Raw genomic sequence first — 27,330 nt, 5'->3', positions numbered from 1 at the left:
AAAACAACATAATCATAAATAATTTTATTTGCTTGCATTACACTTTATTTTCTACTTGTGTTGTGTGTAAAAGTATTATCTGTTTCTGTCATTTGGCAGAACTCTACACTGTTGTGAGACTGGAACAGGAGGAACTGCCTCTGAATCTCAGAAAGAAGAGGACATTTTCCCCGAAGGAACTCGAAGGGTGAGGACGTCGAGGCGGTCTCAGCCCTTGTTGAAGATTGAACACGAAATTATTCTGATTTTTTTTTTTCAGTGCACAAGTTGCAGATAGAGTAATGTCATATGCTGTGCTTTTTGCTTGTTTTTGTATCTGTATGTTTTTGAGGGGGAAGGGGGTAGATAAAAGTTTACTGAATTTTTTGTAAGAATTTAGAAAGGATTATATGTTCCAGTTAATTATGTTAACCGTTTAATAACCAGGTAAACCCAGATGCCATTTCTTAATTACTCTGTATTGTCCTAAACCATGCTGCTGATTTCAGGTCAACCAACAAAATTTAACTCAGTATTTGTAATGAAATGGTCCAAAGCCGATAATTGCCCCCCCTTTCACACTGTTCTAGGAAAGGTTAAGATTGCCCAGGAGTCAGAATGTTGGAATGCTAATAATATATGGAAGACTTGCTCACTTATTATTAATTAAATAAAACTAGAACAGTAGTTGATCTTTGAGGAAAGCTTTTACTGCTCCTTGTTTCTGTAAGCAGGTTAAGTGTTGAAAATTTGACGTAGCCTCCTGGTGGCCTTTGGCAGTTTATGCAGTGATGCTTTTTTGTTTTAACGATTTAATTACATGATTACCATTTTTCTTATTATCACCGTTAATATTTGTTCACTTACTATATTTTGTTTGTTTGTTATTATTATTATTATTATTATTATTATTATTATTATTATTATTGTTATATTATCATTATTATTATTATTTTGATACAGCTTATCTCAGCTTCTGCAATTTTCGAATTTTTGCATCATAACCACAAAAGACTTGCTTTTTTTCAGATCTATTTCCGTAAATGTCTCTTTGGTTTCCAACATATAAAGAAGCCATGTATATCGTATATAACGGACAGAATTAATAAATGGACACATCACAGAGGACATCAGATATAGAGTTAAATGCAGAGATTTTATGTGCATAATGCTCTCAGATACTATACATTATAGTGGTTCTCTGTGCATTGTCTGAAATATCAGATAGTATATATTACTCTCCGGCAGTTGCTCCATTTGCACATACGTAATGTACTATTTAACTAAAAGATATTTACCTAATTGTGTGCTTTATCCATCAGGTACCAATATGCATTTATTTATCACAGCATTTCTGCAAGGTACTTTTTGTTTTAGTCACTAAGGAAATTCCTAATATACCAGGAAGGATTATGATGAGGCTGTGTCTTTTGTATTGCTTTACATTTAATGAAAATAATAAAATATTTAGAAAAAAGTCGTTGTCCTGATCATTTTTTATATCCTATGTTTCCTTATCTTCCTTCACAAAGGAGGAGAGAGAGAGAGAGAGAGAGAGAGAGAGAGAGAGAGAGAGAGAGAGAGAGAGAGAGAGAGTGAGTGAGTGAGTGAGTGTGTGTGAGTGGGGGAAGAGGGAGAGAGAGAGTGGAGGACGAGGGAGAGAGAGAGAGAGGGGGTGAGGGAGAGAGAGAAAGGGGGGGGGGGGGAAGAGCGAGAGTGGGGTGGAGAAAAAGTGAGGAGGGGGGAAGAGAGGGACAGAGAGAGGGGGGGGGAGAGAGAAAGAGAGAGAGGGAAAGAGCGGAAGACAGACAGAGAGAGGGTGGAGGAGAGGGAGAAGGAGAGAGAGAGAGAAAGGGAGAGAGAGAGTGGGGTGGTGAAAAAGTGAGTGGGGAGAAGAGAGAGAGAGAGAGAGAGAGTATAGGATGCTATATACTCGTAGCTTGGTACACCATGCAGTCCCCACGTGCGTGTCCACGCTCACTGTCTGCCCTCGCTTCACCCCCAAGCCATGCTCTCTAAATATAGAAGGCCCTCGCTGCTGGTCATAATGTAAGGGAGGCAAAACCTTGACCCATCCTCATTCTCACTCTCACACCTCCGACGACCCTTCCAGTGACTGTGTCAGCCGCGGCCGGCCATACAGCCTGCCCATCTGGCGGCTCGGCCGGGCTCTTACACTCAGCACTGTGCCGGCATATCGCAGTCTCTCATATCGTGTGTTCTCTTCAATAAAGACTGAAGCCAATCAGTGTATCACTAGCTGCCCTCAGTAATTCAACTACACTATACTGAAGGCTGTTTAAGACCTTTTATAGTCTGGTGGCAGGCGGTGGTTGCTTCAACCTTTCGGCTTGAAGCAAGAACTAATAATTTCCGAAGACCGCTCGACCTACCATCACGATATGAAGAACAAATCTACAAAACCACATAAATACATGTATGGGTCAAATACTTTCTTTTTCCTTTCTTCTTCCCCCCATATATGTGGTAAGCAAACCTAAGTTGGTTTTGCTGGTTGGAAAGTGCTAAAGTGAAAATATATGAGCTTAATGGCAACACTCACAGTCTATTAATTATCTTGACCTGAGGTCACGATCTCAGCACAGGTGTGAGGTATGATCTTTGGTCACAAACACATGGAATATCGTTCTTTAAATTGTTAATTTTTCTCGTATTCATATTGTTCCAATTACAATGAATTCAGAGTTCATGATTTTATTTCAAGCTGAGAATTTCCTTTTTGTAATTCGCAATCACTTACAAATTCTGTGTATTCCTTTCTCTTCTTGTACGAATTTCGTTAATTGATTGTTGAATTTCACTCAATGTTGGACTCTTTGGTTCATTTTATTCTCTAACTGATTTCGATATTCGCAGTCACGAACACATATCATTTAAACAGTTAACCCCCACCACCCACCCCAGCTGATCTCACTTTCCCTTTCATTCGGTTGTGGAGGGCAGGGACCTGTAATTATACCGTCATTGCTAATTTGGTGACTTTCTCTCGGTGCAAGAAATTTAGCTTTGATCAAAAATTGTACATTCATTTAATGAATAAAGCATAATGATCTTCCCCCAGGGTTTCGTAATGAATAATAGATCTGCGCACCCGACGTTTGAGAGTAGGTAGAAGAAACCGAAGTGTAACTCATTTGTTCGGCATATTGAGTCATGTGACCTGTATTAACATCTGATTATTAAGGTAGGACTAGGGTTTAAGCTAGAATCTTAGTAATCACAACCTTCTCACCTTTCTTTACTGCTGGCATGTCCGGAAAATTCCAATAAGCGTGTGATTAGTAGTTGATATCTGCGTGCAACATTCACAGATTGTAGACTAACGATAGAAATTTTAGTCTCATATAGTCACTTCATTCGTTCAGGTAATCTGGGTAGAAGGGAACCCACTGTTGAAGAAAACTAGCTCTAACATGCACAAGCGAGAAATTATTACCTCAGTCTTTCAGATTTTGTAGCGTATCTGTAATTATGATTAAATAATCGGGGATAACATAAAAAAAAACAATTCTGAACTGGGATGCTTGCATTGCGAAAACATGCAAAAGAATATTTTTTCATATCACCATTCATATTGCTTACGTTAAGTCGCATATCATTTAATGTTGAATTCTTGTGGTAATTGGAATAATTGGTGTATTAACATGGTAATAATTGTAACATTTGCTAAAATGAACATTGAATTCATGTCTGTGATCCATTCTTCGTGTGAGCTCGCTTTCTCTTCACGCTATTCACACTCATAATTACATACACACTCATTCACGCAAACAGACACTGTAAAATCAAATTTTCGACTATATGATTTGTTGTGCGTGATTGCAGGTTATCTCTTTTACCCGCGATGTTGCCGTGATAAGTTAAAACATACAGGCAATCATTTCACACTCTTCCACGCAGTTCAACAGACACTGTTTAATCAAATCTTCATCTATAGGATTTGTTGTGTCGTAGTCAAAGGCTTTTCTTTTGCCATGTGGCGTTGCTGATCGGGATTAGTGGAAATGATGCACAATATATATTTTTTCTTATCTATGAAATGACAATCGGTTCAAGTTATCCTTGCGGATGCCATTGTCATTTCCCTTATCTACTCTCATACCTATATGAGATGGTTAGTAGCTCAAGCAAAGTTCGTGAGAACTGCTACTCTCCTCCCCCTCATTTATTTTCTTCATGAAAAATACAAAAGTGAAAAAAATATAGATGAAATAAGCACATTAAATGTGCAAATTAGCATAAAAATATTGGCTAGCAGCACTTGATTAACATCCCTCCCTCTCTATTGTTTTTCTTATTCTCCTACTATCTTGGCCCTTACGTGTATGATCTGGTTCATGATATATATATATTGGACGTGTATATCCGACACGGCATGAGAGATCTAACCGCAGCACGATCGGGAGGAGGTGGAGAGAGGGATATCGCCAGGGAAGATCGGGAGGAGAGAGAAGGAGGGAGAGAGGGAGGAGGCATTGAGCTGCCCAGATGAAGTGGACGGGAGCCGCCTGTCAGGGAGTAGAGGGAGGGAGAGAACCAGGAACTCGTCGAGGAGGGCCCAGGCTTCTATGAGAAGGAGCCTGCCTGGAGGTCCGAGGGATCGGGTAAACTCCAGGAGGAGGAGGAATAACCGCCCTCAGAGGAAGGGAGGGGGAGGGGGGAGGAGGGAGAAGGGAGAAAGAGGGAGAGAGAAAGAGAGAGAAGAGAAAAAGAGAGAGAGAGAGAGAGAGAGAGGGAGAGAGAGAGAGAGAGAGAGAGAGAGAGAGAGAGAGAGAGAGAGAGGGAGGACAGGAGAGAGAGAGAGAGAGAGAGAGAGAGAGAGAGAGAGAGAGAGAGAGAGAGAGAGAGAGAGGGAGGGAGGGAGGGAAGGGAGGGAGGGAGGGAGAGAGTGAGGGAAGAGGGAGGGAGGGAGGAGGGAGGGAGGGAGGGAGAGAGGGAGGGAGGGAGGGAGGGAGGAAGAGGAGAAGGGAGAGAGAGAGAGAGAGAGAGAGAGAGAGAGAGAGAGAGAGAGAGAGAGAGAGAGAGAGAGAGAGAGGGAGAGAGGGAGAGAGGAGAGAGGGAGGGGGAGGGAGGGAGGGAGGGGGAGAGAGAGGGGGGGAGAGAGGGAGGGAGGGAGGGAGGGAGGAGGAGGAGAGAGAGGGAGGGAGAGGAGAGGGAGGGAGGGAGGAGAGGAGAGAGAGAGAGAGAGAGAGAGAGAGAGAGAGAGAGAGAGAGAGAGAGAGAGAGAGAGAGGAGAGAGAGGGAGAGAGGGAGGAGGGGCAGAGAGAGAGAGAGAGAGAGTGAAATGAGGGAGTGGGGGAAGAGGGAGAGAGAGAGACAAGGCGGAAGAAGGAGAGGGAGAGAGATAGAAAGGGAGAAGTAGAGGGAGAGAGAGAGAGAAAGGGAGAAGGAGAGAGAGAGAAAGGATGGGAGGAAAGAGCGAGATAGGAAGGGAGAAGGAGAGAGCGAAAGGAAGGGAGAAAGTGAGAGAGAGAAAGGAAGGGAGAAGGAGAGAGAGAGGGAAAGTAAGGGAGAAGAGAGAGAGAGAGAGAGAGAGAAAGGAATGGAGGAGAGAGAGAGAGAGAGAGAAGAAAGGGAGAAGGAGAGAGAGAGAAAAAAGTAAGGGAGAAGGAGGGAGGGGAGGGACAGAAAGGACAGAGGGAGAGAGAGAGAGAGAGAGAGAGAGAGAGAGAGAGAGAGAGAGAGGGAGAGACGGAGGGAGGGAGGGAGGGGGAAGGGGGAAGAGAGAGTGGGGGAAGAGGAGAGGGAGAGAAGGAGAGGGAGAGAGGGAGAGAGGAGAGGGAGAGAGAGAGAAAGGAGAGAGAGAGAGAGGGGAGAGAGAGAGAGAGAGAGAGAGAGAGAGAGAGAGAGAGAGAGAGAGAGAGAGAAGAGAGAGAGAGAGACAGAGAGAGAGAGAGAGGGGGAGGGACAGAAATAGTGAGAGAGAGAGAGGGGGGGAGGGACAGAAATAGTCAGAGAGAGAGAGAGAGGGGGAGGGACAGAAATAGTGAGAGAGAGGGGGACAGAGAGAGAGAGAGAGAAAGAGGGACAGAGAGAGAGAGAGACAGAGAGGGAAAAACACAGAGAGAGACAGAGAGGGACAGAGAGAGAGAGAAAGATAGAGAGGGACACAGAGAGAAAGAGAAAGATAGAGAGAGAGAGAGGGAGGGAGGGAGGGAGGGGAGGGGGAGAGAGAGAGAGAGAGAGAGAGAGAGAGAGAGAGAGAGAGAGAGAGAGAGAGAGAGAGAGAGAGAGAGAGAGAGAGGGGGAGGGACAGAAAAGAGAGGGACAGAGAGAGAGAGAGAGAGAGAAAGGAAGGAGATGGAGAGAGAGAAAAAAAAGAAGGGAGAAGGAGAGAGAGAGAGAGAAAGGGAGAAGGAGAGAGAGAGAGAAAGGGAGAAGGAGAGAGAGAGAGAGAAAGGGAGAAGGAGAGAGAGAGAAAGGGAGAAGGAGAGAGAGAGAAAGGGAGAAGGAGAGAGAGAGAGAGAAAGGGAGAAGGAGAGAGAGAGAGGGGGGAGGGGAGAGAGAGAGAGGGGGGAGGGGAGAGAGAGAGAGAGGAGGGGAGGGGAGAGAGAAGGAGAGAGACACAGACAGACAGAGACCCTATACTTATGGCAACACAAGGAAACACTGTATCTTGTCTTATTATTAATTAATTCCAGTTTGTTATCTGCTTAGTTCAATAAATAAACCTAGTTATTGTTTACAAAAAATAGGTTGGGTTTTCAAATTAGCATCTTTAAAGAGGTAACTTTTAACCCGCAAAAAGAAATACGTATGTCCTACTGGTTAATGGTTAAGATAAATGTGCTAGACATCTAAGGTCATATAGCACTATAGGAAGGTATAGTAAAGGGGGATGTCAGGTGATAGTTGCTATGTGTCAACTATCTAGAGTAGTGTTGAAAGGTTGAAGATGAGGGAAAAGGTTATAGTAGTTTAGGTAAGGGAGTTAGATCAAGTGAAGGATATTTATGCGTCTGAGGAAGGAGAGCATGTTGTCAAGGCAGAAGCTGTGGGATTCTGTAAGGATGTCTGATATGTTGGGGGGGTCGGTGAAGGGAGGTTAGGTGTGGAAAAGCAGAGGTACGTGCTGTATTAAAGCGTGGACAGGGCAAGAGAATGTGTGGGACTGAAAAAGGGATGTTACATAGAGGACATAGGGGCGGGTCTGAGCGTGACATCAGATAGGCGTGTGTTAGGCGAGTGTGGCCAATACGTAATCGTGCGAGGGCCGTCTCCCAACGTCTGTTTTTTGTGAAAGGGAGCTGACCAAGATGAGATTGATGGTTTTACGGTATGTAATTTATTGTTGTGGAGTCTTGACCAAAAAGATTGCCATCGGGTATACAAGAAGGTCTTAAAGTGGGGGTAGTAATCTGTAGCTGGAATATGTGAGAAGCGTAGTTGAGGTGATGTGGACATTGCGGCATAGCGTGCAAGAGTATCTGCCTGTTCATTGCCAGGGATTCCAACATGGCTGGGTACCCAGCAAAATCTGACAGATTTGTGACGTGTGGATAGATAGAACAACCAGTTCTGGATCTTACATAGACTTTATGAGGGTTAAAGAGTTACGGGAGTCAGTAAAAATAGTAAAAGAGGAAGAGGTGGATGAGTATATGCGTCTAAATTTAGGCAAAAAAGAGTGCATGTAGTTCTGTAGTAAGGACACTAGATTCAGGAGGGAGGGTGTATTGGAAAGTGCAATTTGGGAATGTTACTGCGAATCCAGCTCCTGAGATGGATTTGGAACCGTCAGTGTAAACATGAATGCCGGAGGAATGAATGGAGACATGGTCAAGGAAATTGAGAAGGATAGAGGGGGGAATATCTGATTTTGGTGGGTCAGGGAATAGATGTGGGGGGAGTATTAGTGTTAGGAGGATGAATATCGGAAGGATGGATAGTTGGAGTTGAAGGGGATGTGTTGTCTTGGAAGGGATTAGGAGGAAGGGGTGTAGGGGTGCTGTGAGTAAGAGGGGGATGCATATCAGGAGGATGGGTATTGGGAGGATAGATATCGGAGGTGGACGGAATTGAGGGGGTTAGGTTGTCTTGAGAGGGAGTAGGAGGAAGGGGTGTACGAGGGGGATGGATATCAGGAGGATGGGTATTGGGAGGATAGATATCAGTGGTGGACGGGATTGAGGGGTTTAGGTTGTGTTGAGAGGGAGTAGGAGGAAGGGGTGTAGGGGGAATATTAGTAGGAGGGGTATGAATATCGGCAACCACTTCAAGTGTGGAAGGAGCATGAGTTATGGGATCTTGTGTCTCAAGCATATAGCTTTGAATGTCATCCATTGTTTCTGCAGTGGAGTTTGTTGGAGAGTTTTGTGAGAAGGTAATTGTTTCTGCAATGGAGTTGGTTGGAGAGTTTTGTGAGAAGGTAATTGTTTCTGCAATGGAGTTGGTTGGAGAATTTTGTGGGATAAAGGTTTTCTTATGAGGGGAGAGAGAGGAGACTGGTGTCTCAGGAATAAAGGTAAAGGTAGGTGAAGGTGATTGTGCTGTAGGGGAAGAAGGGTTAGAACGTTTAGTCTGTCTACTGCGGGTAGTGCGGGGAGGGAGAGGGGTTGGTGTTGGGGCTGTAGTTGAGATAGGAGCTGTGGTTGTGATTGGGGTGTCTGGGTTTAGAGTGGCAAAGGAATTGGTCTGAGGGATGTAGAATGTAGAAGTGGAAATGGGGACATTTTGGGGTGGAGGGGGAGGGGCTGAGCGAACGATGTTACTAGAGTATGGAGTATGAGAGAAACCTTGTCGACGTGCTTCCTGTCTGGCTTCATGTAAAGTGAGACCATTTTTGTATCTGAGAGTTGATACTTCAGATTCAAACTTGTAAGTGGGACAGCCTCTATAAAATACATTATGGTGGCCGCCGCAGTTAGCACATGTTCGTATTTGTGCTGAGCAGTTTGATCGATTATGACCAGGTTGGGCACGTATGGGGCATCGGTCTGTGGAACGGCAATGTTTGGCAGGATGTCCAAAGCGCCAACAGTTTTGACATTGACGGGGAGGGGGTTGGTATGGGCGAACAGGGAGGGATTATCCACCGATGTAGATACGTAAGGGAAGGTCATGTGTACGGAAGGTAATTTTGGCAATGTTGGTCGGATTCTTTCGTTGACCTTTAGGAGGAATGGTGTAGCAATGTACTGATTTCACATCTTGGTCTTTGAGGCATCCTAATAAGTATTCTCCACTGTCTGACCAATCTTTGGTATCGACTGGGCAGTTTGCTGGGGAGAGAGAGACAGTTCCGGTACAGGTATTAAGGGTTGGATGAGGTTCTGCAGGAATGGGGTTGCCAGAATGATCAGTTAAATTTGATAGTGCTATAGATTCAGTTTCTGATCTGACTGTTACAAGACGGGAGCGATCGCGTCTGGTATAGAAAGGGACTCTACCTACTTGTTTTTGGAGGCATTGTTGAAAGAGAAGAGTGTTGCCTGAGTAAGGAGCTGTAGAAGGGATCACGAAAAATCGGTCCCATTTAGCTGGGCTAAATAGAGTATTTAAGATATCTGTAGGGTTAGTGGTGGTAGATGGTCGGGGACGTGTGGAAGAGGGAGTATTACGGAATGATGGAGAATAAGGCTGCAAGGTAGTAATAAGGGAGGATTGCTTGCTTGATGAAAGTTGAGAGTTGATGAATTTGAGGAAGTTGGGTGGGTAGGAATGTCTTCTGGAGATTGATTTTCTGCTTGGGTGGGTAATGCACTAGCAGGCATTGAGGAGTGGGTAGTAGTTTCAGTGTTCGGAGAGCCGTGGTCAAAGGAGAGCCTGGGTTGGGGCTATTTGATAAAGGGGCTAGCCTCATTGCCTCTAATAAAGGGATTACATTTTCATTACTGGTCATGGGGAACCTGGATTATATAAAAGGCATCAACTGGTTCACCTCCATCGCTAGTGAAAGGTAAGGGCTAGATTAGTCGGGAGTACCGTGCCCATAGTTCCCGCAGGCCGTTCAGGACTGGCACAAGGTCAGCCTTTCATCCTCTCAGCACGGCTCCTACACCTTAGGAAGTAGATAGTAGAAGGGTTTGGAGAAGGGATGGAAACAAAAGCTGGAGGGGGAAAAGACCATGCAAAATTAGTTGAGTCGAGGGCCGTCTCCCAAGACCCCCCCACCACGACAACAACGGGCAAGGGATTAGGGGGGTACGTATGTCCTAAATGAAAGAGAGTGTGAGGTATCGATCATCATGAATTAGTTATACATTTTCTCGTGGCTGTATTCAAGTGGTTTTCGAACTTCGTCCTCTAGCAAGGACTACAGGCGGCTTACAAGAGGTAAGGGGTACCTGTTTTCGACACATGTGCAATACACTTTTTTGATACGCATTTCTTGTCATGAACGAGCTCTTAAAACTGCAACATGCAACATAATGCAACTCGCACTGCCTTGCCTATATGCAGTGCAACAGGAATTGCAAATGACATTGTTAAATCTAAAAAAAAATCATATTTCTCAGTCTTAGAATCTTATCTTACCATTAGTACCGCTCGCTTAACTTCAAAAATATGATTATGATCACAATATAGAGTTCTATGGCAAAAGTAAGAGTTTTGAGTAAAGTGGTGCAAGCATTCCAGTCAGCTCATGACGTGTGTTTGTGGGGGTGGGGGGAGGGGGGAGAATACTCCCGGCCGCAAAACAGTATTGCGGGAACATGAGTTCTTGCCTCCCCCCCCCCCTCAAAAAAAAAAGATCGTTAATAAAACAAATATGTATTTTAGTTGTACGGTGAGAATGGAACCTATTTTAGATGAAAATTGTTTATGAGGAATGCTGTTTAAGAGCCTGAGTCAGCATGGAAGAACAGTATTTTTACATTTATTTATCTATTTATTATCATATATTCTTTAATTATTATATCATTTTTCTTTACATTTCTCATCATCCATTAACCTCATTTGCCAGTAGATTAGTGCCACCTATTCCGCTTAAAATTACACCATTATATAATGCTATATACAAAAGAAAGGGTTATGGATAAGATGATACAAGCAAGTATTTTGTGTTGTGTATTGGTGGTGATTGCATTTCCAACACAATGGAAAGTGTTAATGATCGAACCAAATAAATGCGCCAGACAACAAAGGTAACACTTCACTATGTAGCGAAGAGGGTAAAAATGAGATAATGATTAGGATAAAATGTGTTAGATGTCAAAAGTTGTAGAGCGTTACAGGATAGTATGTTCGTGAAAAGGGGTAAGGAGAAGAAGAGCGGAGAATAGTAAAAGAAGAAAGGATTAAAGGGAAAAGGACGATTGGGTGATGTAGAGTATCTGTGGCTGGCGATGGAGAGGATTAGTGGGAGAGGGTGGGAGGAAGAGGGGTTGAGGGAACTTGAGGAGGAGGATGGATATCTGCAAATACTTCAAATGTTGACGGAACAGAAACATAGGGATTGGGGGTTGATGAGGGAGCGGAGTGTTCCCTTGAGTTATCTTTAGTTAATTTTAGGTGGTCTCCAAGTGTTTCTGGAGGGGAGTTGGGAGAGGTGTGAGAAACAAAAGTTCTCTTGTGAGGAGAAGAGGGGATAGATGCTGGAGGGGCAGAGGAAGAGGAGGCTGTAGGGGAGGATGTAGAAAATGGAGTGGAACATTTAGGTTACCTGGTGCAACAGGTAAAATGAGAAGGAAGAGGAGGGGAAGTGGTAGACATTGGAGTATCTGGATTTAGACTGGAATAGGAATTTGACTGGGGGATAGGGGGAGTAGATCTCCCCCAGATGTACTGGGGGAGATGTTGAAATTATCTTGAGATTTTGGGAGAGGAGCAGAGGAGTTTTGGAATGGCTGGCTTCTGGAAGGAATAATTTAGCACTGTACTGCCACTGCATTATAATCAAGAAAGCAGGCACATAGGTTATTTTCAGTCTTACCAGTTCTTGTCGCAGACAGGACTTTTAGTCTGGGAGACAGAAACGGTTCCAGTTTAAGTATTAAGAGACGAGTGAGGTTCGGCAGGAATAAGTTTGCCAGTGAGGTCAGTCAAGGTAGATTCAGATGTAACTGTGACAAGGCGTGAAGGACAAGAACGACTGTGAAAGGAAACTTTGCCTACTTATTTTTGGAGACATTATTGGAAGAGAGGGGTATTATCAGAATAAGGGGCTGTAGGGGGAATAAGAAAAAAAAATTGATCTCACATGGCTAGGTCAAAGAGGGTACTCAAATGTGTTTGCAGAGGTGGAAGTAGCTGAAGGACAAGGGCCGGAAGCTGAGGTGGTGTGGGGTAAGGTAGTACCGTGTGGAGGAGGACAATAAAGATGAATAGTAGTAATGGGGGGGGGGGGGTAGACGATGAAGAAAACTGTGCAATAAGTGGAGTGGAAAATGTTAGGAGAGACGAAGGGGTGCTTTCTGAAGATTGAGCAGTGACCTGGGTGGGTAGTATGGAATGTATAGGGTTGTCAGAAGACATCAAGGAGGGCGTATTAGTATCAGTGGTCGGAGCAGTGGTCAAAGGAGAAGCAAGGGTCAGGAAACCAACGGAATGAAATTTAAATAGGCTTGTTGATGAAGGGCCAAGCCTCAATAGCCCTAATAAGGGTAAAATCTTCATTATTGGCCATGGTGAGCCTGAAGGAAGTGGGGAAGAGAAATGGCCTAGCCCTCAGGGTTCCCATAAGGGGTAAGGGCTAGGTGATTAACCAAGGGAATATCATGCCCATGACACCCAGAGGCCGTTCATGACTGACATAAAGCCAGTCGTTGATACTTTCAGCATGGCTCTCACGACTTAGAAAGTGGACAGAAGGGGATGAAGAAGAGATGGAGAAGGAAATGGAGAGAAGAAAAGGTCATGCTAAATTAGTTAAGGGGAAGGCTGAGGTCCAAGATAGAAGTAATCCCCTACACTGGTCCCCATTTTCCATCTCTTCAGCCTCCCCGTGATGAGCAAGGGATTGGGGGCAATGAAAATGGAAATGAAAAAGAAAGAAAGAACAAAAAAGTTCAACTGAACTTGTCAGCCAAGGTTTCAACAAGAACAGAGTCTTCACCAGATGAAAAGCCGTATGACACTGAATAATGAATCTTGCCAATGGCATTATTGATTTGCAGATCTCTCTCTCTCTCACAATACAACCATCCAAGGTATCCTAATCTGGATAATGAGACATCAAGTAAAAAAAATCAATATTTAATAGCAGTCATTAGAAAAATGACCTGAGCATCACAGAGAATTTCTTAATGAACCAGAAGACATTTCTCAGCCAAATATCAGCTTAAACACAATGACAAAAACATTGACAGGTATCAGAGGATCTGTAAGGAAAAAGAACACATTATTAGACTTCTTTGTGCAAGTTTAAATCATAATAAACCTTACTTTAATACTATCACATGGAACTATTACTAATATCAAATATTCACATCAGGCAAGAATAGTTATAAACAATGAGAAATGACTCTGAAGTTAAATATGACAAACTGAATGAGAAAGAACAAGAAGTTGTCAATATATCAATCACTAATCATGAAAGCAATAATAGTGAAGAAGTGAAAAAATATACATATATATAAATTCAGTAGTTAGAGGTCTAATATACAGTCGTACAATAAAAACAGTTCATGAGTCTCACCCACGAAAAATACTCACATTTCATCACTGTTTTGACAGAGCGAATGAAGTGGAAAATCTGGGTCTTCATGCCTGGTTCTTCACCAAAGCCATGTACTTGGGAGCCACCCCAGCCAGGCACTGTTGACATGAAATAAAAGTTTCTCGTGAACTCAACAAGGCAAGACAGGGCTAGACAACATTAAATAATAATCAAGCCTTACTGGGAATGGCATGCGATTGCTCTTCCTAGAAGTGCAATTTATTGCACGCCTTGATCTGGAATGGCGAACTATTATTGCTGTGAATTAAACCTTTGAAACTCAAAACATTTATCCTTCCATTATCAGCTACTTCAGCTTCAGTTTCAAGGAGTTGTGTGGTTACCAAATGCAGAACAGCTGTTTTTGCAATGGAATGGCAAATCTGGATCATCATCAAATGATCCTTGTAGTTCTTTTCGATTGATATACAAGTGATTTTACAAGCTTTTTCAACTGAACGTCATCATACACCTATAAAGCTCAAGGATTGCAATTTACTGCACACCTGCAAAATTTCCCCCCATAAGGCTTGATAATAATAATTAATAATAATAATATGAAATGAAGGCTAGAAATGTATGATTACTTAAATACATTTCATCATTCTTTAGGTCATTTTTGTTACACTAGATGCTAATACTCTATCAACAATTTCGTTCTTCATCTATTTAGTTTTTTTCATTTAATTAGTATTGTTTTCTTTGTTTCTTCCCTATTCATTGCATTTGAATTCATAGATCTCTTGAACACCAGGACATTCACATGACAAGCCTTTCTTTGTTTCCATTCAATTAATGAACTCAGTATTTGTAATTAAATCTTCATTACAAGAATAAAAACAGATGTCTATACAATTTACAGATAAGCAACTTATAATAATAATAATAATAATAATAATAATAATAATAATAATAATAATAATAATAATAATAAATAAAATAAAAAATAAGCTGACTGCACCAATTCAGTAGCAGAATCTACTACCCAAAAAGCTGTATTTTAATTCAGTATTTGCAAATATAGCATGAAAATGTGATATTCACATACAAGGTAACATGCAATACAATGAATATAATTCCATTTTTAATGGAATACACAATATCCCTAAATACTCATGTAAATAAGCTATGTATAATTAACATAATTATAATTAAATATTCTATATTGTTATTAGTAAGATTTTGGTTCATATAGCTATCTTTATGGTAGTTTTGTTTAGGCTGGGGTTCATTCTCTCATTCATTTGTGCAACACCATCTCGAACCGCCGAGGCCGTATCCTGGCTAAGACACTTCCTTTTTCCACTTTAATTATATGAAATGAAATTCTTGGCAAGGATCTTTCATTTTTAAATAACCAAATAGATAAATAAATAAATAAAAATGAAGGTCACAACTATTCATACAACTGCAGTATCTTCCCACAGCAATGGCCTACCTTCATTTACAAGGATTAAACCCATCTGAGTACTATCTGGTAGACAGCGATATTGAGATCTGGCTGCCTAGTAACTGACTACTTTGAATATGTGCAAGTAATCAAAATTGATAAAATAAAAGCACAGTGATCAGGGTATGTATAATTGCCCTCCCAGACTAAGGAATAATATATACACAGACTGGGCTCCGATATGTGACTATGGGCTTATTTTTACTCTGCATATTATCTTTTTATATCAAACAGAGTTGCTTTGTATAGTCTTAACTCCAGGTTTTCCTTTTTTCAATCCTTGAGCAGTTTCTATATTAAAATGAACCCAGAAATATATTTTTTTAAAGCATTACATCAACTCTTGGTATTGTTTGACTTGTACTATGAATATGAAGCTTCATCAATCTGTTGCTCAATGTGGTGATCTTAGTCCTCTTTTTAGAAAAATTTAAGTAAATGTTCACAAAACATCGGCGGAGCTCAGACTAAAAAAGAAAAAAAAGTAAAGAAAAGAAAATAATAAAAAAAAAAAATATATATATAAATAAATAAATAAATAAATAAATAAATAAATATATACATATAATCTGTTAATCTTATGGTAGAGATGCACAATGCTAAAGCAAATTCATGATGATGTTCTTGCAATCGTCGGTGCAAGAAATAATCTCTAGATATGAAAAATGATGCCATAAATACAAGCGAAGACCCCCACCCCCCATCAGTCCTCCCCTCTGGAAGTTGGACACCCCACGTCAAGGCAATTTAGATTGTTGAATAGATTTTGTAACACAGAGTTGGGTACTTTGTCTCCGATAAATGCATCCATGCTGTAAAAAGTTACTACATACTCTATCCCCATGATACCTCAAGGCTTCCCTAACTGTTGGGTCATCTCTTAATGCTATTGTTGCCTAGCACTGACTAATACCACTATGAATCCATACTTGACTTCATGAAGCATCCAATATCTATCTATCTATCTATCTATTTATCTATCTCTCTCTCTCTCTTGATAATTTTTGACAAAGACAATATTGATCCAGCTACTCCTGGGAAATCTACATTGCTGTACAAACCAAAAACCTTACTAAGCCAGGGGCTTCACCCCTAAACCCCAATTCAATTGATATATTTTCACTATCACCCCTGAACCTCCACTGGATCATGACCTAAGTCACAACTTATTCTCTTAATTCATGACATTCTTCTTTGCCTGCATAGATTAATTCATGTGCCAGTGAGTGTGGTTTTTCCCTTTCTGTATAAAAGTTTAATTACATTTTCCATTAAAAGTAAACAAAAAAATTAAGTGTTGCAAACTTTAACTTGCAAAGATATACCATGAATGAAAAGTGTCATATTTTCTGTCCTAATGTTTACCTTGTACCATATGGCTGCATAAATTAAATCTATACCTTGTGCTTTGCCTGCACAGATTATTTCATATATTAGAGTTTTTATGATAGTGTAATTGATTTCCCCTATCTTGGTGTGGTCAGTATGTAAAAGTATACCTAGGTGTTTCACTATACACAACTTTCTTATCATCAACTTGTGAAAGAATTATAGATGAAAGTCTCACAATTGTGTCTGTCTGTTCAGTACATCCAAAGTTTACCTTGTACCATATGGCGGTATGAAACAAACTATGGTTAAAGTTACTGAAAGTGACACACAGAGGGAAACGGACACCACCATCTCACAGAGCATCATAAATATTGTCATAAAGAACACAGGTACACCTGCTGCAGCCCCATATTTATTGGGAAATGACATAAATATCTGCTGCATACCACCACTGAGAGACTAAGGCCCGTACTTTTAAAACTTTTCGCCAGGGCTGGCGAAAGTTTTCGCTGGGCGATCCGGAATTTCGTACTTTTAAAATCATGCCTGGCGAAAGATCATATTGGAACAGCCTGGCGAAGCAAAGGCGCGAGAGCTGTTTGAATACCATTTTCTTGCTTTCAAATTATAAATTAGTAACATATTTGTGTATGATATGATGTAGGAATCACAGTAAAATTCTAAAATATCTTAAAATCATAATTTATTATGAAATAACGTATATACGTATTTTTTTCAAGACCTTCGATGTTCCAGTCGAGAGCTCAAGACATCAGCTGTATTCCTACCCCCCTACCCCTACCCCCCACCCCCGAGATGACTTATTTAGAATTGGGTTGTTGTTATTTTGGTTGTAGGGATAATGTTCTATTCACAAATGTTACCAGAAGTGTTTTTATGGCGGCGTGTTTACTTTTGGCTATAGAAACATAGCTGTAGTGCTCCACCACCCTATAATGAGGCGTGTCTAATGATACCCTTGTAGGCCTACAGGTTAATATCTTATATCAGTTAGGAATAGTAAAATAGTAATCTTTAAACTCTTTTGTTAAAGTATAAAGTTATTTTTTGTATAAAAGTATAAAGTTGATATAGTATAGTATAAAGTACTTTTAAAACCTTTCGCCAATGCTGAGTGAGGGAGGCCTTACTTTTAAACCCAAGGCAGGTATTCGCCAGGCCTGGCGAACGGAAGGGATCGCCAGGCGCTAACATCTTGGATTCCTGCTAAATCTAGCACTTCGGCGAATGAAAAAAACGCGAGAAAAAGCAAAAGGTTTTAAAAGTACGGACCATAAAGTTAACCTTGTTATAGTATAAAGTGTAGTATAGCATAAAGTATAAAGTTAATTTTGTTATAGTATAAAGATATTTTCAACTTCTTTGTTATAGCATAAAGTTAAATTTTAACTCCTTTGTTATAGTATAAAGTGAGACTATTGCGGAAACAACATTTTCGGCTTCTCTCGAGGTTAATAATTAAGTTTAGGTTATGTTATGTGCACTGCAGATGTAAACAAATTTGCGCTAGATTTAGCAGGAATGCAAGATGTTAGCACCTGGCGATCCCTTCGCCCGCCCTGGCGAACGTTGGTTTTAAAAGTAAGGCCTCCCTCACTCTGATGTTCGCCTGGTGAAGCTTCGCCAGGCGAACGCCAGCACTGGCGAAGGTTTAAAAGTACGGGCCTAAGTCCCGCACAGTTCTTAATGCTGTGTTTTCTATAAGTTGACACAAATTGCTAATAAAGGAAGGTAGAGAGGGGGAATAAATAGAAGCTAGGAAAGGTTTGGATTTTGGAGGGTAATCCAGAGGACATGGAATTTTAGGAAATAAACATGAAATGCTACTTAAATGGAAGATGAAAATACAAATTAATCAAACAAGTCAAATTTAAAGTGTGGCAAGACATAAATACGTCATAATATTAAAATAAAGGTGCTGAAACATGTCGCTTGGAGCCTAAGTTTCCTTCTTTGCTTATCGGCAAACTCGCTGTAAACAAACCATGTTAACTCAGAAGATGGCACTAAGGAAAGTAGTACATGTGCTACTATCTATCATCTGATAGACATTTACATGTTATTTTACATTCATTTATCATAATTTTTCTCCAAACACTATAAAGTAACATTATATTTAATTGATTACACCAATTTCTCCAATAAATTCACAATTTGCACTATGAAATTTGGTATGACGTAATTTATGTCAAAATAATACACAACTGACCAATATCACTGGGTACAAAAGTTGTGGTCATGAGTCGTATTTAAACTTCTGTAGAGAATGTAATGAACTGGTGAAATGTTTTGTCAGTGGTGTGATTTATAATATAAAACAATACTAGTAAAAATTAAAACAATTACTGAATTAACACAGGCATATTTTTGGTTTAGTATAATAACTGACCGCACCTGCTAGGCAAGCACAGTCACTGCAAGGGGGTCCAGGGGCATAGCCCCTGGGTTAGTAAGGTTTTGGTGTATACAGCTATCTTCATAATAGTTTATTTAGGCTGGGGTTCATTTGTTCTTTCATTTACGCAACACCATATCGAACTTCTGAGGCTGTATCCTGGCTCAGGTTTTACCTTTTTCCACTTTCTTAATTATATGAAATGCAATTCTTGGCCGGGGGTTTTCATTTTTGCACTTTAACTTTTTCAATTATCTTTAATTAATCTTAAGGTGGGAAATTTTGGCTCGACTTTACGAAAATTACATTTTCTTTACAGTTTTAAAATTAAAGCTTGTGTGGGGGATTTATGTGTGGTCCCATCCCCCCTTGAAACCCAATTCACTACGTTCCCCAACCCCCGCCGAGGAAACAAAACCTCCACCACGTATTCACGGCAGGATAGAGCGCACACGAACTAGATGCGGAGCCGATAACCTACAATAACCTAGGATTTTTAAGGTACTAACCTGATTTATTAATGCCGCTAATTACTAGGGAGGGTGCTCCTTTGCTGCAAAATGTGAAGGAGGCAGGGTGCGTCCGGCAGGAGGTCCTAGGCCGGAGGATACAGCGACACTGCAGCACACAGGAAGTGATGCAACCTCACATTCAGGTGCTGGCTGCCCGCACCTGCCACAATCTTTCTCACGACGAAGGAGGCCGTGGCGGAAGCACATATCTAGCATTTATTCTTGGCTAATGGCAATCTCGCGCAGAAAATCCGTCTCGGAGTACGAGCACCCTCCACACTCGGCCATCGCGGTGACTATGACTGACTTCTGAACGCGACGGTTATTTCGGTTAGGAATACGAATGTCGTTATTCCAGAGGAAGGGAAACTCGACTTTGAGGCCATCGGTGTAACATCGAAAAAGGCGCAAAACCCGCTGACGAGGGCGGGCCACCATGTTTATCCTGATTATACTACAATCGTCTCTATATACAATGCTGACTATAATAAGGTTAATATGCTGATTCAGTGAGAATCTTACGAGGTAATACGCCCCCTGCTCCGACATCGACGATGATTGTGTAACGCTCTAGCCTACCGTGAATACGTGGTGGAGGTTTTGTTTCCTCGGCGGGGGTTGGGGGGCGGCAGCCCCCCCAGGGTGGGTCGCAGGGGGCGCAGCCCCCTGCAATGGAAAGTTATGTGAATAACCATGGTTATTATGGAAAGTTATGTGAATAACCATGGTTATTTTCACTGTGCGTTATATTATTAGTGCTATTTAACCCGCATTTTCCCTGGAACCTTCCATGCCCTCCCCTGCTATCGGGGCCAAGTTTGTCGCTAACGGGGGGTTAGCGCGCAATGAAACCTATCTATTTGCATTGTATAGAGTGAGAGGAATCCAACGATACCAAAATCGTTGATATCGGTCATGCGGACGTAATATAGAAAATTACCCAAAATATCTATACTGAAAGATTTCCGCAAGTACACTGACAGCTCCCAGGCCTGAAATGTCCCTAAACATATTAAAGTAAATGTTGTGGCCTAAATAAATAGAGAGAAAAGTATATAATGAGAAAAATTTGTTTTTCTAATTTCCAAGAGTCAAAATTGGTATTCTCTACGTCATCCATAAATAAATAAAAAGTTTCTCGTCATTTCTTCTCGTCCGTCATAACCAAAACAAAAACAAAACATATCAAGTCATAAATCCCGCTTATTTTAGTTTGATACACGAGATAAACCTTGCAAAAAGAAGAAGAGAAGGCAGAAAATTACTGAAACTCACGCTTAGACAAGAATCTTTCTTCGTTGAGGATACAAACGGCATTTAAAGAGAGGACGATCGCCTCAAGCAGACTGTAGATCCCAAACGCCATCGTGGAACTAGGTGTTGCATCTTTCAAAAGTTAATGTTTACTTTTGGAAATTATTCGAAACACATTACTTTGGTTGTATTATATTGATGTGTATCGGCTAAAGGATGATGATAAAATCAATAGAGTAGGTCGTGATTTGAAATATTGTAGCTGGTGTAGTGAACTTTGTAAATATGATGGGCCTAGGTTGGATATGTCATCATCGAGTCGGTAACTAGATTGTACAAATTATCATCATTATGATTATATATTGTATAATATTATTGTCATCCTGTCCAGTCTTCAGCAAAAAGTGAGAATGGTGTATCATAGTCATATTCACTAATGGCAACATAGAAATATATATATATTTTTTTCGGAGACTTTCACAAATTTTTAATGATATTCAGAGCATGCAGTGTTTTAAATATTCACACACACACACACACACACACACACACACACACACACACACACACACACACACACACACACACACACACACACACACACACACACACACACACACACACACACACACACACACACACACACACTTTTTCTCTCTCCCTTCCCCCTTTTCTCTCTCTCTTTCTCTTTCTGTGTCGCTCTGCATTCTCTCTGTCTCTCTTTCTCTGTCTGTCTGTCTGTCTGTCTGTCTGTCTGTCTGTCTGTCTGTCTGTCTGTCTGTCTGTCTGTCTCTCTCTCTCTCTCTCTCTCTCTCTCTCTCTCTCTCTCTCACTCTCTCTCTCACTCTCTCTCTCTCTCTCCCTCTCTCTGTCTCTCTCTCTCCCGTTCTTTCTCTCAAATAAAAACAAAAACAAGAAATAGTTGATTAAACATAATCATAATCATTATCATAATCATAATCATCATCATTATCATTATCATTATCATTATCATTATCATTGCCATTATCATTATTATTGTTTTATTATTATAATTACTATCAAAGATTCATCTGCCACGGTAGCCGAGTGGGGGGCACAGGACACATAGGCCGCTTCACGGTGAGGGTGATGGATAAATGGCGGCACAGGACACATACAGGGTGATGGATAAATGGCGGCACAGGACACATACAGGGTGATGGATACATGGGGGCAACAGGACACATAGACCGCTTCACGGTGAGGGTGATGGATACATGGGGGGCACAGGACACATAGACCGCTTTACGGTGAGGGTGATGGATACATGGGGGGCACAGGACACACAAGGTGATGGATACATGGGAACAGAACACATACAGGGTGATGGATACAGGGGGGCACAGGACACATTGACCGCTTCACGGTGAGGGTGATGGATACATGGCGGCACAGGACACATACATGGTGATGGATACATGGGAACAGAACACATACAGGGTGATGGATACATGGGGGGCACAGGACACATAGACAGCTTCACGGTGAGGGTGATGGATACATGGGGGGCACAGGACACATAGACCGCTTTACGGTGAGGGTGATGGATACATGGGGGGCACAGGACACACAAGGTGATGGATACATGGGAACAGAACACATACAGGGTGATGGATACAGGGGGGCACAGGACACATTGACCGCTTCACGGTGAGGGTGATGGATACATGGCGGCACAGGACACATACATGGTGATGGATACATGGGAACAGAACACATACAGGGTGATGGATACATGGCGGTACAGGACGCATACATGGTGATGGATACATGGGAACAGAACACATACAGGGTGATGGATACATGGGGGGCACAGGACACATTGACCGCTTCACGGTGAGGGTGATGGATACATGGCGACACAGGACACATACATGGTGATGGATACATGGGAACAGAACACATACAGGGTGATGGATACATGGCGGCACAGGACACATAGAGGGTGATGGATACATGGGGGACACAGGACACATACAGGGTGATGGATACATCGGCGGCACAGGACACATACAGGGTGATAGATACACGGGGGGCACAGAACACATAGACCGCTTCACGGTGAGGGTGATGGATACATGGCGGCACAGGACACATACAGGGTGATGGATACATGGGGGCAACAGGACACATACAGGGTGATGGATACATGGGAACAGGGCACATACAGGGTGATGGATACATGGGAACAGGACACATACAGGGTGATGGATACGTGGGGGGCACATGACACATAGACCGCTTCACGGTGAGGGTGAGGGATACGTGGGGGGCACAGGACACATAGACCGCTTCACGGTGAGGGTGATGGATACGTGGGGGGCACAGGACACACAAGGTGATGGATACATGGGAACAGAACACATACAGGGTGATGGATACAGGGGGGCACAGGACACATTGACCGCTTCACGGTGAGGGTGATGGATACATGGCGGCACAGGACACATACATGGTGATGGATACATGGGAACAGAACACATACAGGGTGATGGATACATGGGGGGCACAGGACACATAGACAGCTTCACGGTGAGGGTTATGGATACATGGCGGCACAGGACACATAGAGGGTGATGGATACATGGGGGACACAGGACACATACAGGGTGATGGATACATCGGCGGCACAGGACACATACAGGGTGATAGATACACGGGGGGCACAGAACACATAGACCGCTTCACGGTGAGGGTGATGGATACATGGCGGCACAGGACACATACAGGGTGATGGATACATGGGGGCAACAGGACACATACAGGGTGATGGATATATGGGGGAACAGGACACATACAGGGTGATGGATACATGAGGGGGACACATGACACATACAGGTGATGGATACATGGCGGCACAGGACACATACAGGGTGATGGATACATGGCGGCACAGGACACATACAGGGTGATGGATACATGGGGGCAACAGGACACATACAGGGTGATGGATACATGGGAACAGGGCACATACAGGGTGATGGATACTTGGGGGGCACAGACACATACAGGGTGATGGATACATGGGGCACAGGACACATACAGGGTGATGGATACATGGGGGCAACAGGACACATACAGGGTGATGGATACTTGGGGGGCACAGGACACATACAGGGTGATGGATACTTGGGGGGGTGGGGGCAGGACACATACATGGTGATGGATACATGGGAACAGAACACATACAGGGTGATGGATACATGGGGGCAACAGGACACATACAGGGTGATGGATACATAGGGCACAGGACACATACAGGGTGATGGATACATGGGGGCAACAGGACACATACAGGGTGATGGATACATGGGGCACAGGACACATACAGGGTGATGGATACATGGGGGCAACAGGTCACATACAGGGTGATGGATACATTGGGACACAGGACACATAGACAGCTTCACGGTGAGGGTGATGGATACATGGCGGCACAGGACACATACAGGGTGTTGGATACATGGGAACAGGACACATACAGGGTGATGGATACATCGGCGGCACAGGACACTTTCAGGGTGATGGATACATGGGGCACAGGACACATACAGGGTGATGGATACATGGGCGGCACAGGACACATACAGGGTGATGGATACATGGGGCAACATGACACATACAGGGTGATGGATACATCGGCGGCACAGGACACATACAGGGTGATGGATACATGGGGCAACATGACACATACAGGGTGATGGATACATGGGCGGCACATGACACATACAAGGTAATTGATACATGTGAGCATAGGACACATACAGGGTGATGGATACATGGGGGCACAGGACACATACAGGGTGATGGATACATGGGGCACAGGACACATACAGGGTGATGGATACATGGGGGCACAGGACACATAGGCAGCTTCACTGTGAGGGTAATGGATACATGGCGGCACAGGACACATACAGGATGATGGATACATGGTGGGCACATGCCACATACAGGGTGATGGATACATTAGGGCACAGGACACATAGCTTCACGGTGAGGGTGATGGATACTTGGGGCAACAGGACACATACAGGGTGATGGATACATGGGCGGCACAGGACACATACAAGGTGATGGATACATGGGCGGCACAGGACACATACAGGGTGATGGATACATGGGCGGCACAGGACACATACAGGGTGATGGATACATGGGGCACAGGACACAGACAGCTTCACGGTGAGGGTGATGGATACATGGCGGCACAGGACACATACAGGGTGATGGATACATGGGGGCACAGGACACATACAGGGTGATGGATACATGGGGGACAAAGGACACATACAGGGTGATGGATACATGGGGGACAAAGGACACATACAGGGTGATGGATACATGGGGGCACAGGACACATATATCCATCACCCTCACAGGACGGGGAGGGTGATACATGGGGGGCACAGGACATAGACAATTACAACAACAATGATAATAATGATAACTATAGTTATAAAGATAATAATAATATTGATCGTATGATAAGAAATTTTATGGTAATAATAAGGAAAGTGATATTAATAATAATAATAATTAATAGTAATGATAATAATAAAAAGATAATGACAATGATAACAATGTTAATGGTAATATTAATGAGAATGATTAAGATAGTAGTAAAATTAAAAGGATAATGATATTGATATTGATGATGATGATAAAAATGGTGGCAATAATAGAAATGATAATAATAACGAGGATGACAGTGATAATGACATAATAATTATGATAATGAATAATGATAACAGAAATAAATATGGCAATGATAATAATAATCAAAATAACAATAGTAATGGTTATGACTATGAGAATAATGATGATGATAACAATAGTAATGATAAGTGTTATGATAATGATAATAATAATAATGACACTACTGCTACTACTAATAATGATAATAATAATAATGATAATAATAATAATAATAATAATAATAATAATAATAATAATAATAACAATAAAAGTAATAGAAATAACAATGATGATAGCAAGGTTGATGATGATGATGATAGATGTAAATGATAATAAAAATGATAATTATAATGATGATAAAGCACTTTATGCTTCCATTCGTAGATTCGAACCTGCGATGGCAAATTTGAACTTGGCGCCTTAACCCACTCAGCCACCGCGCCATGACAAAGGAAATTTCTATGTTAATAGTGATTATAATTATAAAACAATGATAATGATAACGATAGTGATAATGATTATGATAATAATAATAATGATAATAATAATAATAATAATAATAATAATAATAATAATAATAATAATAATAATAATAATAATAATAATAATGATAATGATAATGATAAATGATGATAAAGAAAATTATGATAAAAATGATGAAGAAAATGATAACAATGATGGTAATGGTAATATTAACAACAATAATAATGATGATGATAATAATAGATATGATAATGTTGATAATAAGGATAGATATAATGTTAATAATAATGATAGTTATGATAATGCTGATAATGATAAAGACAAATAATAGTAATAACAATGACGATGATAATAATAATAACACAGCAATAATGATAATGATGATGAAAATAATAACAGCAATGATAATGATGATAGTAATAGTAATAATGATGATAATAACAATAGTTTTTAGGCCTTTTTTCCGGTGCCAAAAAACTGTATATCGACACTAGAAAGTGCCAATGCTTCTACGCTGTTGCCACAGGTGCGGCTCCACCCCCATTCCTAGGAATTGTACTCGAGTTGACGAATCTGATTTTGTTTTTGAATTATATAAATTAACACATCACTGGTTTACTTATGTAACATTAGGAAATAACAATAAATACAAGTTGTTAGTTATCAACATCTTCAAATTACAAATCAAACGATGGAAAACTATCGAAATCAGTTGAAAATGGCGGGCCCTAAGCGCCTCCCATCATACTTCTTCATTCGTCCATCGACACTGGTTTCGAAGGTCACGCTTCTTTAAATATTTTGAAAATGACACTATTTATTGATTGATATTAATTACATTCAAAAGGATTATAAGTTTATGTCTGCATATTCAATTATACATGCATAATAAGTAAAATTATTATGTAAAACCTAACATTAATTTTCATAACATTCCTTTAACCATTCGAACACATTCTGTAAATAAAACATGAAATACTTCCCCGTATATTATTCGTCATGGAACACTTTTGGAGGCCTGAATATTGCCCAAGATTAAAGTATAAATGATATAAGAAAAACAGTAACAAGCCTTACATGACATATCGCATAAAAATGTACACATACGAAAGATAAACCTGAACCTCGCTTTTCTTAGCCGTGGCCACTATTAATACGAAAGCTTAAAGCATCTGAATATAACAATCATATCATAAATAAACCCTTTGAATATAATAATAAATAAACCCTCTGAATATAATGATGATAGTCATAAATAAACCCTCTGAATGTAATAGTAATAGTCATAAATAAGCCCTCTGAATATAATAGTAATAGTCATAAATAAGCCCTCTGAATATAATAGTAATAGTCATAAATAAGCCCTCTGAATGTAATAGTAATAGTCATAAATAAGCCCTCTGAATATAATAGTAATAGTCATAAATAAGCCCTCTGAATATAATAGTAATAGTCATAAATAAACCCTCTGAATATAATAGTAATAGTCATAAATAAGCCCTCTGAATGTAATAGTAATAGTCATAAATAAGCCCTCTGAATATAATATCAATAGTCATAAATA

The 27,330-nt window shown here is 41.3% G+C and overlaps 3 protein-coding genes across 3 annotated transcripts in view; 2 read left to right on the top strand and 1 right to left on the bottom strand.

The window, feature by feature from the left end:
* Positions 1-606, top strand: part of LOC113820720 (ubiquitin domain-containing protein UBFD1) — a 48,725-nt gene extending 48,119 nt beyond the window's left edge. The window contains exon 8 of the mRNA XM_070128754.1: positions 100-606. Within this exon, the coding sequence (XP_069984855.1) occupies position 100 (1 nt within the window). The 3' untranslated portion in view covers positions 101-606. The remainder of the gene's footprint in view (positions 1-99) is intronic.
* Positions 607-13,121: 12,515 nt separating this feature from the next.
* On the bottom strand, positions 13,122-20,742 carry LOC113805605 (immediate early response 3-interacting protein 1). The gene is made up of 3 exons (XM_027356640.2): positions 20,586-20,742; positions 13,597-13,698; positions 13,122-13,262 (listed from the first exon to the last, which is right to left on the bottom strand). Exons 1-3 carry the CDS (start codon positions 20,674-20,676, stop codon positions 13,207-13,209), a joined length of 249 nt encoding a protein of 82 aa, XP_027212441.1. The 5' UTR covers positions 20,677-20,742; the 3' UTR covers positions 13,122-13,206.
* Positions 20,743-23,504: 2,762 nt separating this feature from the next.
* On the top strand, positions 23,505-24,454 carry LOC138863682 (uncharacterized). Its single transcript, XM_070128493.1, has 3 exons — positions 23,505-23,648; positions 23,906-24,247; positions 24,353-24,454. The coding sequence occupies exons 1-3, from the start codon at positions 23,505-23,507 to the stop codon at positions 24,452-24,454; spliced, it is 588 nt and encodes a 195-aa protein (XP_069984594.1).
* The last annotated feature ends 2,876 nt before the right edge of the window (positions 24,455-27,330 follow it).

This window comes from Penaeus vannamei, chromosome 13 (assembly GCF_042767895.1).
Source record: "Penaeus vannamei isolate JL-2024 chromosome 13, ASM4276789v1, whole genome shotgun sequence".
Lineage (NCBI taxonomy): Eukaryota > Metazoa > Arthropoda > Malacostraca > Decapoda > Penaeidae > Penaeus > Penaeus vannamei.
This window is presented reverse-complemented; position numbering and strand designations above follow the sequence as displayed.